We start from the raw sequence: 12,284 nt of genomic DNA, 5'->3' as shown, positions 1-12,284 counted from the left end.
TTTTGTCTTTTTTTGTGACCGGTAACGGGATCGCAACCCTCGGTGTCGCGCCCGCACCGCGCTCAACCAGTGAGTGGACCGGTCTCTATATGGGATCTGAACCCTCGGCGGGAGCGCCGCCACGCTCCCAAGTGCCGCATTCTACCAAGTGCGCCACTGGGCCGGCCCTCTCCCTCCGTTTTTATTCTCCAGGCAAGAAAGTTACAGAAAAGGAACACAGGTGGTTACGAAAGGAGCAGTAAGATATTTGTCATGGCAACAATCATTAGGTTGAGCTGCACCAAGAACATCTGCCCTTAGAGTCAGCATTTTTGCTATGTTACAATTTTTAATCTACAACAGAGACTTTAGTCCTGGGAAAGTTTTCTGTTTTTTCCCAAGCTTAGCATTTCTATGGCAATTCTAAAAAGTTAGACTATACCTTAAACTACCAGGCTTCAGCCCAGCTAAAACTATGTTTGCTCTTTAATGTTGGTATGCTCCACAACCTCCCACTTGGTGCCTCAGAATCCCAGGGGAGGGGCACAGAATCTGTGGGTCCACACTCTCTGGTGATTCTAGCGAATATCAGCATTTGCGATGCTGATCTAGCCCCTTCCAGTCAATGAGTCAGCAGCTCTTGGTCCTTCCTGTGATGGCCCCGTGTGGCTCTCATGGGGAGCAAGGACTGGAAGTTGAAGTCCACAGACTATTGTTGAGGAGCTTATGCTATAGCTAAGACCCATAGGCCTGAAGCACAAGTGTGTATGTTGGTTGACCATTCGTTCCACCCATTTGTTAAGGCACCTGCTCTGTGCAGAGAGCATTTCAGATTTGCTGGCCTGCTCACTCGGAGAAGGCTTAAGAAAGGACCAGGGAAATGGAAGGGTGGGGCGTCTGGGCTGTGGCCTCACTCCCTCTTGTCTTCGTCTTTGCAGGCCCTGCTGTGCTCCTGCTTCATCCCTTTCTTCTGCGGCTTCTTCCCTCCTTCCTTCAGAGGTGTGGTGAGTCTGCTTTGGGGCTATGAGAGCTGAGTCCTGGGGCTTTCCTTTTGAAGTGCGCATGTGCTGCTGCTCCTGCCTAGGAGGCAAAGCAACAGACTCAGGCACCCCAGGGCCCTGTCCAAATCCAAAAGCAGAGCCATGTGCCTCTCAGCCTTTCAGACAGAGAATCCATAGCTGTCCCCACTTCCAGGCTGCTCGGGCAGCAAAACTGACTTCACGTGTAATTAATTATCTCGCCATCTGTACGGTAAACTGGCTGGTTCACTTAATCTGCATGTGACACTGGAGATTGCTTCCTAGTGGCCTAGTTAAAGTATAAGACACTTAAGAATCTGTTACTCATATAAGGGAAAGCTTTATTCTTAGGGGGAAATAAATGTAACAGTCATATATTTTCTAAACCAAAAAAATAATCTATAAGTCTGGCCTAATATGGATTTTTGCTTTAGTTTGTTTTGCCATCTTTTGATGCACAAGAGAATGTTTGGTCTCTAAAATATTAGCCTTTTTTGGATTTTTGGATTAAGAAAAAAAAATGCTAACCCTTTAGGATCATTTTTGAACTCATGAGAATAGCAGCAGGATGTCTGATAAAGCCCAATAGGTAGCAAAAAAAAATGCTAACCCTTTAGGATCATTTTTGAACTCATGAGAATAGCAGCAGGATGTCTGATAAAGCCCAATAGGTAGCATAGGCATAACACAGTCACAGAAGGGACGCGCCTGTAGGGAGCATGTGATACCAGGCAGGTGCCACCCGTGCGTTCTCATTGAGTCCTCCTGCTGGAGGGGATGTGATTACTCATCCCCTGTGGCTGGTGGGGAAACTGAGAAGCAGACTTACCCAAGGGCGCATAGCCAGAGCCTGTGCTCAGGCCTCTCTGCTGCTTCCCTTGGGACAGGACGTGTCTTTGTTCACTGCAGGGCAGCTCTCGTGGGTCAGGGTGCAGGACAGGGGTCCACAGGGCCACTCAGGCCTGGCCACTGAGTGACCAAAGCATGTTTTTTGTTTGTTTGTTTGGTTGGGTTGTTTTGTTTGTTTTGTGGCTGGCTGGTACAGGGATCGAACCCTGGACCTTGGTGTTATCAGCACCATGCTCTAACCCACTGAGCTGGCTGGCCAGCCCCCAAAACATGTTTTGCATTCTGATGTTGCCGCAACTTGGCCCAGGTGGTACACCTTGTCCTGCCAGTGGCTTTGTGTAGGTTTTCGACTTCCCCAGAACTCAGCAAAAAGGCACCCAACCGTGTCACAGTGATGATCCCTGACTCCCCAGTGCACAGCTCTGGTTTTTCCTCCTGGTTGAGAGTTATAATCCCTCTGGGTCCTGCTCTGTCCTTTTTAGCACATGGCTTTGGTCAGAAGCTGCTGACCGTGCTAAGATTTAGTTCAATTCAATGAATATATGGGTTGACTGATTTGCTTGTTTGAAGTGTTTGTTCTGCAGGCTCTGGACTAGGTGCTGGCTCTGGGCTGGGGCACTTGGCAGCCTTGGGCCTCCCCCAGGGGACACCTGGATGTTTCCGGAGAGGGTCTTGGTTGTCATGACTGAGGGAGTGCTATTGGCATCTGGTGGATAGAGGCCAGGGATGGTGTTCAAGGTACTACAGTGCACAGGACAGCACCCCCTCAACAAGGAATTATCTGACCCCAAATGTAAGTAGCGTCAAGTTGAGAAACTCTGTTCTAAGGAAGGAAGACATGACATCCCACTGTCTCAGATCAGGAAGAAAGCTTTAATAGTGATGCCTCCTCACATTGCAGAGCAGGTTACGCTGAGCCTCACTCGTGTGTCAGAGCACCTCTCTGACAGATGCAATCTCATCCCTACTCACAGATGAGAGAACTGAGGCCTACAGTGATGAAGTGGTTGCCCCAGGCTCTGCATGGCAGACAAACCAAGAATTGAATGCCTGCTCTATCACATAATACCTGGGCCACTTTGGACACATCTCTTAACCCCTCTGAGATTGATTTGCAAATCGGGGATTAACAGTAGTGCAATATCACAGTTGATGTGGGAATTACATGCAGCAATGCAGGTAAAGGGCTTAGCACAGAGCCTGACACGTGGATTTGGTAAAGGTGGGTTATTTGATTATCATCATCATCCTCCCACTTCCCCCAGGCCACTCCGGCTCTAGTGGACGCACGATCCAGAGGGATCCTGCTGAAAAGTAGAACAAATTATTCTTGAGATTCAACCCAAGCAGACTCAAAACATTACTATAGAAAAGTTCAAAATGATGGAAAAATTATATCTGACAGAGGAATAATCAGACTTTAGATTAAACCTTGAATGACAAATGATCAGTCTGCTTCTTCCCTCCTTAGTCTTCACTAGAGATTCCTGACATTTGGTCCCCTGTCCCCTTATGTCAGTGAGGTTTGTGATGCCTTCATACATGTGCCGTAGAAATTGTGTGGCTACAATTTTGAAAATGTTGCTGTCTTCACATCTGATCATTTTTGGACTCAAAGCAAGAATGTCTTCATGGCTAGGATGTTGCTAAACATGCCGGATTCTTTTCTGGACTTGTTTCAGGCCAGGCCCTGCTCCGAAATTTCTCCTTTTAGAAGTTGCTCTGAAATTTCTCCATTTAGAAGTGTTGGCTAGGGAAAGGCTTTCAGTCGTAGTCTTCTGCAGGCCTTCCCTGTGGGCTCCTGACAGCTGGGCTGGGAATCATGTCAGACACTGATTTCACAGGTGCAGACTCTGTCCAAGTTGTAGCAAAGCAAAGTCTACCTGCCCCGGCTTAGCTGTGGGCACTAATGTTGCTTAAGAAAATAGGTAAAGAAAAACTCACCCCCAGAATAATTTATCCAAAAAGCCACTTTGTGAAGGAATAAGAGATCATCTTCTGAGAGCTGCCTAGGTCCTGGGTTCACTGTTTCATTTATGTATCAAAAGTCCCTCAGATGTTGTTTCTCATTTTCAAGGTGTTGGGAGGAGGGGCAGAGACAGGCTCACAGGTTCAATCTCTTGTCTCAGATTTCCCAAGCAGCAAGGGGATCTGGATTTGAACCCATGATCACCTGACTCCTCTGGGGCAGAGTTTACATCACACTCTCTCCCCAGTGCACAGAGCATCCCTAGTGTACATGGCCCCTTTATGCACACAGGTAGGGGCATACCTATGGGTGCCCACCTGGCCTTAGGACTTGGCCAGCACAATGTGGGCTGCACTCCAGTCTCCACCTACCTCTTTGCCAGGCACTTTTTGTGCAGTGCACACACTGTATAACATTATACAGCTACCCTGAGTGTCAGTGTAGAGCCTGGCCTGGCACAAAAATGCCCAGTAAGGATTTGTTGAAAGAATGATTTAAAAGCTGCTGTCCCCCCCTCACTGTATCAGTTTGCTTGTGGTTCTGAGAAGCCTCTGCCCATAATCTGACAACACGTTAAACACTAGCCCAGAGCTTTGGACAATATCAAAGCCTTTTTCCCCCTTCCTTAAAAGCGATACGTGGATGGAGGACTGAGTGACAACATGCCATACATTGATTCCAAAACGACTATCACCGTGTGCCCCTTCTATGGCGAACATGACATCTGCCCTAAAGTCAAGTCCACGAACTTTCTTCACATGAACTTTGGCCACCTCAGTCTACGCATCTGCTCAGGGAACACCTTTCTTCTATCCAGGACGTTCCTCCCCCCAGATATCAAGGTGAGTGAGGAAGGGGATTATCTGGGGTGTAGCTCTTCTTTACCTCGCTATTTGCCAGGAGATACCAGTTGTTCTCTGTACAAACAGAAACAGACCTTGTCACTGATGATTAACTCAGAGAAAAGTTGCTCGTCCCTGCTCAGTGATGCACCAGCCTGATGATGGGAATCACCTGGTAACATACACACAGCCCTGAAGGTCAGATCCCACTTCCAGGAACTGTGGTTTAAGTCATCAGGGGGTACAGCCTAGGCATTAGGATTTTTCATTTGTTTAATTACCAGAATGATTGTTATTTCAATCACCATATTTAGTGTTTTAACCTTTTTTGATTTTTGTTGTTTTAGTATGCTTAACCACTCTAATGTAGTAAGAAACTCTGTAGACGGTGGACACCAGTAGTTGGGCTCCTGGAGAGAAGTCAGGCTGTTCAATACGATGGGCACCCACAGTCCAGGCTCCAAGGGAGAGGGGCGGCTACAATGATCAGAGGACAAAATTACAACAAATTTAGTTTAAAGATCTCAATTGGCTTTATGTGTGATTCTAGAATAAAATATGATACATTGAAAATTGCTCTGACTTCAATAACTGAGGTCAGCTAAGTTCCCAAGCTCCTGGGATGTGGGGTGAGTGCAGTAGTCACATCCCCCATGTCCTGGAACATTGCTAAACAGTTTTCTTTGAGCCTAGAGACCAAACATGGTATCGGCTCGTAGAGCTATGAATTAACCTAAAGAATGTTGAAAGGAATGATGTGACCCTTAGGGATTCAGCAGTTGTTTAAAGAGCAACATGCAGCCATTGACCAACCACTAACTCACGTCGTGCTGGACAACCAATGTCAAGCCTGATTAAGGGGTTATCCTTCCCTGTTGCCTCCCCTTTTTGTGATTATAAGAATATCAAGCCCCATTTGTCCCTCGGAGCACTTCCCAAGGTGACCTGGTGTTTCCTGGGCTGCAGTCATTCATATATCGGCTCAGATAAACTCTTCTTTAAGCTGTACCTCAGTTTCCTTCCTCAGGTGGACAAATAGAATAAGTGTGCCAAAGAGGTTGGCTTTATAGAGAAGGGCTGCAGAAAGCAGAGCAAAGGACTAAGAATAATTCCAAAGCTGCTGTCCCTCGACCTTTCAAGGTTACTTGTTCTCGCAAGGTAGGGCCAGGGAGATAGAACAATAGAGAAATAACTGATCTGTTAACATCAGGTCACTCCTGAGGCTGCCTTTTTTTGTGTTAGGGTTAAAGCAGAGGGAATTCCATTATGCCGATTAAAGTTTTAAACCAGGGGTTGGTCGCCTACCTCAGTGGGTTAGAGTGTGATGCTGATAATACCAAGGTCCAGGGTTCCATCCCTGTACTGGCCAGCCACCAAAAAAAAAAAAAAAAAAAAGTTTAAACTGGCCTGTTTGGGAAATTGGCCATTACCTCTCTCACCTGATTTCTCGGTAGGTCAGACAACAACTTACTTTGGATTTGATGACATGGAACTTTAGCAAGGGTGACCCCATGATGATTTTTTTTAGTCTGGTCTGTTGCACCCTAGGGCTGGAGCTTAGTCCAGAACAATGGCCTCCTATAATTTTTATTTGACACAACCAAATTTATTTTCCTGTGTGATTTATATGCAGATTAGTAGAGGAGGTGATTGTTATTGTCCCAGTGACAACTAGAACAGGCCCCAAAATCTGTTAGGATGCAGGCTTGTCCTGGGACTGAAGGAGCCCAGAGAAACAAGCACCTGTCATGCTGGCATGAGCGAAGTCTCCGTGGAGGGGGACATTCAAGCCGAGTCCTGCAGGAAACTGTCTGCTGGGAGCACACTGTCTACTGGGCTGGCATGAGCGAAGTCTCCGTGGAGGGGGACATTCAAGCCGAGTCCTGCAGGAAACTGTCTACTGGGAGCACACTGTCTACTGGGAGCACACTGTCTACTGGGAGCACACTGTCTACTGGATGCACGGGTCTCTTGTTCAGCCTCAGTGGCTGTGCTCGGCACACACCAGTGGCTCAGAGCCTGTGGGATGCTTTCAGCCCTCTGCTGTGGTCTCCACGTGATGTTTAAGTAACTGGCACCGAGTGACTCTGCTCTGCATTTGACTGGCTTGATCTGCTCACAGGTGCACGCAGAGATCTCCTTTCGCGGATATTTAGACGCCTTAAGGTTCTTGGAAGAGAGGGGTATGTATGCACGAGGGATCAGATGGGCCCTTTTGATAAGCTTTTTAACAGTCTTGGTAACTGGAGATGTATCTTAGTTCTACCACTCAGGGCTCAACTTATTCGTTAGCCCCGTGAAATAAGAAATCTTTGCCGCATTTTACAGATGAGGACATTGAGGCTTGGAGAGGAGCACATCCCATCCCACCCCACCCCACGGGTCAGAGTTGGGATTTCAACCAGATGTCACGACTCCAGGGCTCTCTCCCTCCCCAGTGCCACCTGGTCTGAAGGCTGTTTGCTCTTCTTTTCTGCGTGAACTCTTGTGAACTCTAGTTTGACAAGGGCTGAAGTTAAGCGGGGTTTCTGGGACTGGGCCCAGAAGAAGCAGTCAGAATCCCTGTCTCCAGCCAGGCATGGGTCCCGCACCTAGATCAGTTGGTACTGCTTCCCAGGCCACATTCCTGCCTTCCAGTTAGCCTGGATCCTCTGGGCTGGGGGAGTCAAGCTTTGGGAATATTAGGGTGGAACCAAATGATAGACGTGTTTGGAGCTATTTTTCTTTGATACTGAAAGTTGGTTGATGTATGGATCCTCTGAATTAGTCTTTGGCCAAGACCATGGAGACTGTGTTTATCTACTCAGAAAATGTTCATTGTGCACCTTCAGGGTGCCAAGCAATTGGCTGTGCTCTAGGGACACTGCAGTGAACAGAGATGACAGCCCTACCAGTCTCTTGGGAGCAGTGAGCAGACAGTAGATGGGAGGTTGACCTACTCAGAAAATGTTCATTGTGCACCTTCAGGGTGCCAAGCAATTGGCTGTGCTCTAGGGACACTGCAGTGAACAGAGATGACAGCCCTACCAGTCTCTTGGGAGCAGTGAGCAGACAGTAGATGGGAGGTTGACAGTGTGCCAACAGGAAGATACAGGATGCTGTACGTTCATGCAGGAGCAATCTCCAAGGTCTGAGGGGATGGAGGGGATGTAGGGCTTCCAGAAGGAAGACTTCCCCAAAGTCTTCCACATCAAGACTTTGGGGACGAGTGGGAGAGCTCTAGGCATGGGGGACATGGATGGGGGACCTGCAGGACACAGAAAGGATGGAACAAAGGCCTGCAGAGCTGGAGTGGGACAGGGTGGGGGGGAGGGACACAGAGCTGGATGGAGAAGAGGGGACAGGAATGGCGATAAATGAAAATGGAGTGGGGCTGGGCCTTGGAGACATGGTGAGGGTTTGCCTCCTGCAGCAATAGGGAGCCACTGAAGGCTGCTGAAGCAGGAGGGGGGCGGGAGGGCTGGAGAAGAGCTTTGCAAGGCCCTGACTGCAGTGCATGAAGGGTGAGACCGACATCCTGGAAGCAAGGGTAGTAAGAAGGAAACCAGTTTGAAGGTGCCCAAGGGAACAGGACTTGGAAGTGACCCCAGGAGGTTTGGGAAAAGGTAGACTCGAGGGTGATCTCAGCTTTTGGCTTGAACTCCTGGGACGAGGCAAGACGGGACTCTGCTCACTGGTTGAGGGCACACGAGAGGGAGGGAATTGGGGGAAAGCTGCTGTGCTCCATGTCCTAAGGCAACATCTTTCTGGGAGCAGATTCTTTGAAGCGTATTACGGGAAAGTGACGTTCTTGAGGGTGAGGAGGGAGAGATCTGGGAAGCACAGTTGTGAGGTCCCTTGGGGAGCAAGGTGCAGCTGTCATAGAGCAGTCCCTGGTCTTTTTAACCTGAGGTTGGAAGTGAGAGTTGAGCTAGGTGCATCAGAAATGACTTGTCCCCTGCCCCAACCCAGCGTGGGAATTCTGTGAGAGTGGGGACCGCTCCCTGGTGTCAGTGGCTGAGTACGGCACCTGGGCAGGGTCTGGCACGTGCAGGTGCATGGCACTGCCTTATTTCAGGCTTCTCTCATAGCTGTGTGGTCAGGGTGCCACCTTTGCTGTCAGACCCTGCTTCGAGTCCCAGCTCTGGCACATACTGGCTCTGTGGCTGTGGACAAATCTCTTGCCCTCTCTGTGCTTCTGATTCCCCAGCTGAGAAATGGAGATGCTGATAACGGTAGCCGAGGAACAGCTGCTGTAAGGCCTGATGGTGAAGTGCCTGGCTCAGGGCCTGGAACACAGGCTTACCCAGTGGTTCAGTAGTTAGAAATTAATTACAATCCTTGTCTTTCAACCTCATGAATCCGGATGGGGAGGTAGAGCCCACGCAGCTAGTGAGTGACAGAGCCAGGAGCTGAACTCACATCTGTCCGGCTTCAGAGCCCCACACTTCTTTCTCCCTGTTACAAGGGCTGTCCCTGTTGCATCCCACTCCCCTTGTGTGTAGCTGAAAATGGCTCCCTCGTGGCTGCCCAATAATTCTGTGGGCGGTGGGTGGGTAATGACCCGCTTCCCCGTTTGTGTGATGGGTTTGTTTTCTGTGCCCTTTGTAGGCATCTGTAACAAGCTCCAGCCGTGCCTGAATTTATCCTCAGAAGAGGTGGAGTCGGAGTTTGCTGTGCCCAGCTGGGAAGAAAAGAGCCCAGAGTCTTCCCCAGGGCCGGTGGCCGCGGAGCTAGGGCCTGAGAAAGAGGAGCTGCTGGAGCACCTGCGCCTCAGCATCCTGCCCTGGGATGACAGCATCCTGGAGACCCTCTCGCCCAAGCTTACCACAGGTACCGGCTCCGTGGGGGTGGCAGCGTGTGGGTTTCCTGTGAGTGCTGAGAGAGTGGAAGGGCTTCTCTCCTGTGTGTCATGGAGGAGGGTGACGCTGCCACATGGGGAGCGGTGGGGTGGAGCCATGGGGACAGGCTTCTCACCCAGCCCTGCGCCTCGCTGGCCTCCCTTCCCACGGGGGCATGACCAGGAGGAAAACCAATGGCAGCCGAGCCCATCGGGGTTGACCGCACAGGCTCACCACTCCAGCAGCCGGGCCCTGCACTCGCCTTTCCAGCTGTGTCTCCCTCACTCCTGAGCTCCTCCTGTGTGGACCCCAGGGGCACGGGGGTCCTACCTCTGGGACTCGGCCCATTCCTTCGGAACAGCTCTCTGGTTGCTCTTCTCCACCCATCTCCAGCCTCCTCTCTGGAGCTGCTGCTTCTGATTCCGCCTTCCCCCAAACCCACAATTTTGAATCTCCCCTGAATGGTGCTACATTTTATAATGTCGACAAATACTGAATGGACAAGAGCTATGGTCTGAATGTTTGTCCCCCCCAAAATTCATATCTCGAAATCTCAATCCCTCAAGGTGATGGTGGTAGAAGGTGGGGCCTTTGGGAGGTGAGCAGGGATTGGCACCTTTATAAAAGAGGCCCAAGAGAGATCCCTTGTCCCATCCACCATGTGAGGACACAGAAGGCACCATTCGTGAGAAAGTGGGCCCTCACCAGACACCAGGACATCTGCTGGTGCCTTGATCATGGACTTCCCAGCCTCCAGAACTGTGAGAAATAAGTGCTCATTTATAACCCGCCCCATTTGTGGTACTTTATTATTGCAGCCCGAATAGACTCAGACAGATAGGTGAATGCACATACCAGCTTCTGAGTCAGGCATTTGGAGAAATTCAAAGATGAGTCAGACACAATTCCTAGCCCATGGGGTGCTAATATCCTAAGAGCTGGGAGACGCAGCTGCCCATATTAGTATGATTTGAGGCATCCTGAGGTCGGTGGAGAGGGGAGAGAAAAGGCGGGGGCCCTGGGAGGAAGGAGGTGGAACCCAGCTGAGGGTGCAGGGAGCAGCGTGCACAGCTGGTGCTGTCTGAGAAGCTCACTCACTCCTGCTGATGTTCTTGTTGATTTAAGAGGGTTGTTTGTGGGGAGCCCTGTGTCCTGCATGCCATCACGGGCCTCCTGGGCTGGGCTCCTGACTTGATCTTTACATCACCCTCGCTGTAAAAGGAACAGCCTGCTACACCTCACCTCCTGTCTCCTGTGTGAATGTGTCCTACTCTTTGGCTGCCAGGATTATTGTATTTCATAGAAATTCCAAGCATCGGTGGAGTAAGGTGGTGTGGTTTCTCACACTGGTGAGAGATATGTCTCCAAATTGTCTTTTCCAGTAATGACTGGAGCAATGAAACACAGAGATGGATATGTGAGCAAGATCTGTAGCTTCTTACCCATCAGGATACTGTCCTATGTGATGCTGCCCTGTACCCTGCCTGTGGAATCTGCCATTGCCTTTATCCAGAGGTGAGTGTTTTATGTAGCTCTGTGCCTTCCTCACAGGGTTGGTGTGAGATGAGATAACACATATAGGGCTCTGAGCCCAGGGCTTGGCTCCTTGGACCGCAGGAGGCAGCTCATGGTCTATATACAGCACCCCTGAAAGTTGCCAACCAACCATAGAGCCACATGCACCTGTAATTCACTGTGAGCTCTGAAACCTCCCAGGGGACTCAGAGCTGGCAATGGCCTCACATAGCATCTGGTCCAGCTTCTTATGATTGCTTGGGGAAACTGAGACCTGGTGAGGTTGGGTCACAGCTCTGAGGTCACAGAGCTGGCTAGTAGGAGGACCAGGTCTAGAAACAGGGTCCTCGCTGTCCCTCAGGCCTGTTCCCCTTGCAAAAATCATGTTAAGGTAGTAGAGTATTCCATCTTTTGTTGTAGTCATAGTTTCTTAATAGGATTCAGAGTCAGCAATCAGGAGTTCAGAGTGAGATGTTCCTAGAACTTACTGCTCGGGCTCCCTCTGACACAAGGGGCAGAGTGGTCAGCAGCTTGGCTCAGGAGTCAGACTACCCCGGTTCAAATCCTGGCTGCATCACTTACCAAGCTGTGTAACCCTGGACAACTAAATTTACCTCTCTGTGCTGCAGCTTCCCATCTAGAAAATGGGATTGTAAGAGAAATCCCTTACGCCAGGGGATAGTCAGGAGACTCAGTGATGTGCTGTGCGTGAAGTGCTTGTCATATAGTAGCATCCAGTTAGTGGTGTCGTTGATTTCTGTTTTCAAATGATAATAACAGTAAATCTGGCTGGTTAGCTCAGTTGGTTAGAGCATGGTGCTGAGAACACCAAAGTCCAAGGTTCAATCCAGGTGGCCAGCCACCAAAAAAAAAAAAAAAAAAAAGACAGTAATAATGATAGCAAAAATTAGATGACAGACAAAAGAGTATGGGCTTTATTGATTTATTTTTCTCACCACTATACTAACGAAGAGTATGGGCTTTAGAAACAGACCGGGACTCGGCAGTTCCTAAGCTGTGTGACCTCAGGCAAGTCACTCAACTTCTCTGAGCCTCAGAATTCTCATCTGTAATATCTGGATGAGAAAATCTACCTCGGTGGGTTTTCAGGAAATGGAAGACACTTGATTTTTAAAAAATCACCCTGGTCTGAAGAAAAAATTGAGCTAAGAGATGTCAAGAATGGGGGAACAAGGGCCTGTAGGAAGTTCAAGAAAGGGGGAACCAAAGGGCCGGCCCGGTGGCGCACTGGATAAGTGCGCCGCTTGGGAAGCACGGCGGCGCTCCCGCC

At 49.5% G+C, this 12,284-nt stretch overlaps 1 protein-coding gene across 1 annotated transcript in view; it reads left to right on the top strand.

The window, feature by feature from the left end:
- Positions 1-12,284, top strand: part of PNPLA3 (patatin-like phospholipase domain containing 3) — a 22,897-nt gene that overhangs the window by 4,286 nt on the left and 6,327 nt on the right. The window contains exons 3-7 of the mRNA XM_008581543.1: positions 918-983; positions 4,449-4,658; positions 6,781-6,841; positions 9,249-9,470; positions 10,861-10,993. Of these exons, the coding sequence (XP_008579765.1) occupies positions 918-983; positions 4,449-4,658; positions 6,781-6,841; positions 9,249-9,470; positions 10,861-10,993 (692 nt within the window). The remainder of the gene's footprint in view (positions 1-917; positions 984-4,448; positions 4,659-6,780; positions 6,842-9,248; positions 9,471-10,860; positions 10,994-12,284) is intronic.

This window comes from Galeopterus variegatus, unplaced genomic scaffold (genome assembly GCF_000696425.1).
Source record: "Galeopterus variegatus unplaced genomic scaffold, G_variegatus-3.0.2 Scaffold2389, whole genome shotgun sequence".
NCBI lineage: Eukaryota > Metazoa > Chordata > Mammalia > Dermoptera > Cynocephalidae > Galeopterus > Galeopterus variegatus.
The sequence above is the reverse complement of the archived record's forward strand: the minus strand, read 5'-3'. Positions and strand labels throughout refer to the sequence as shown.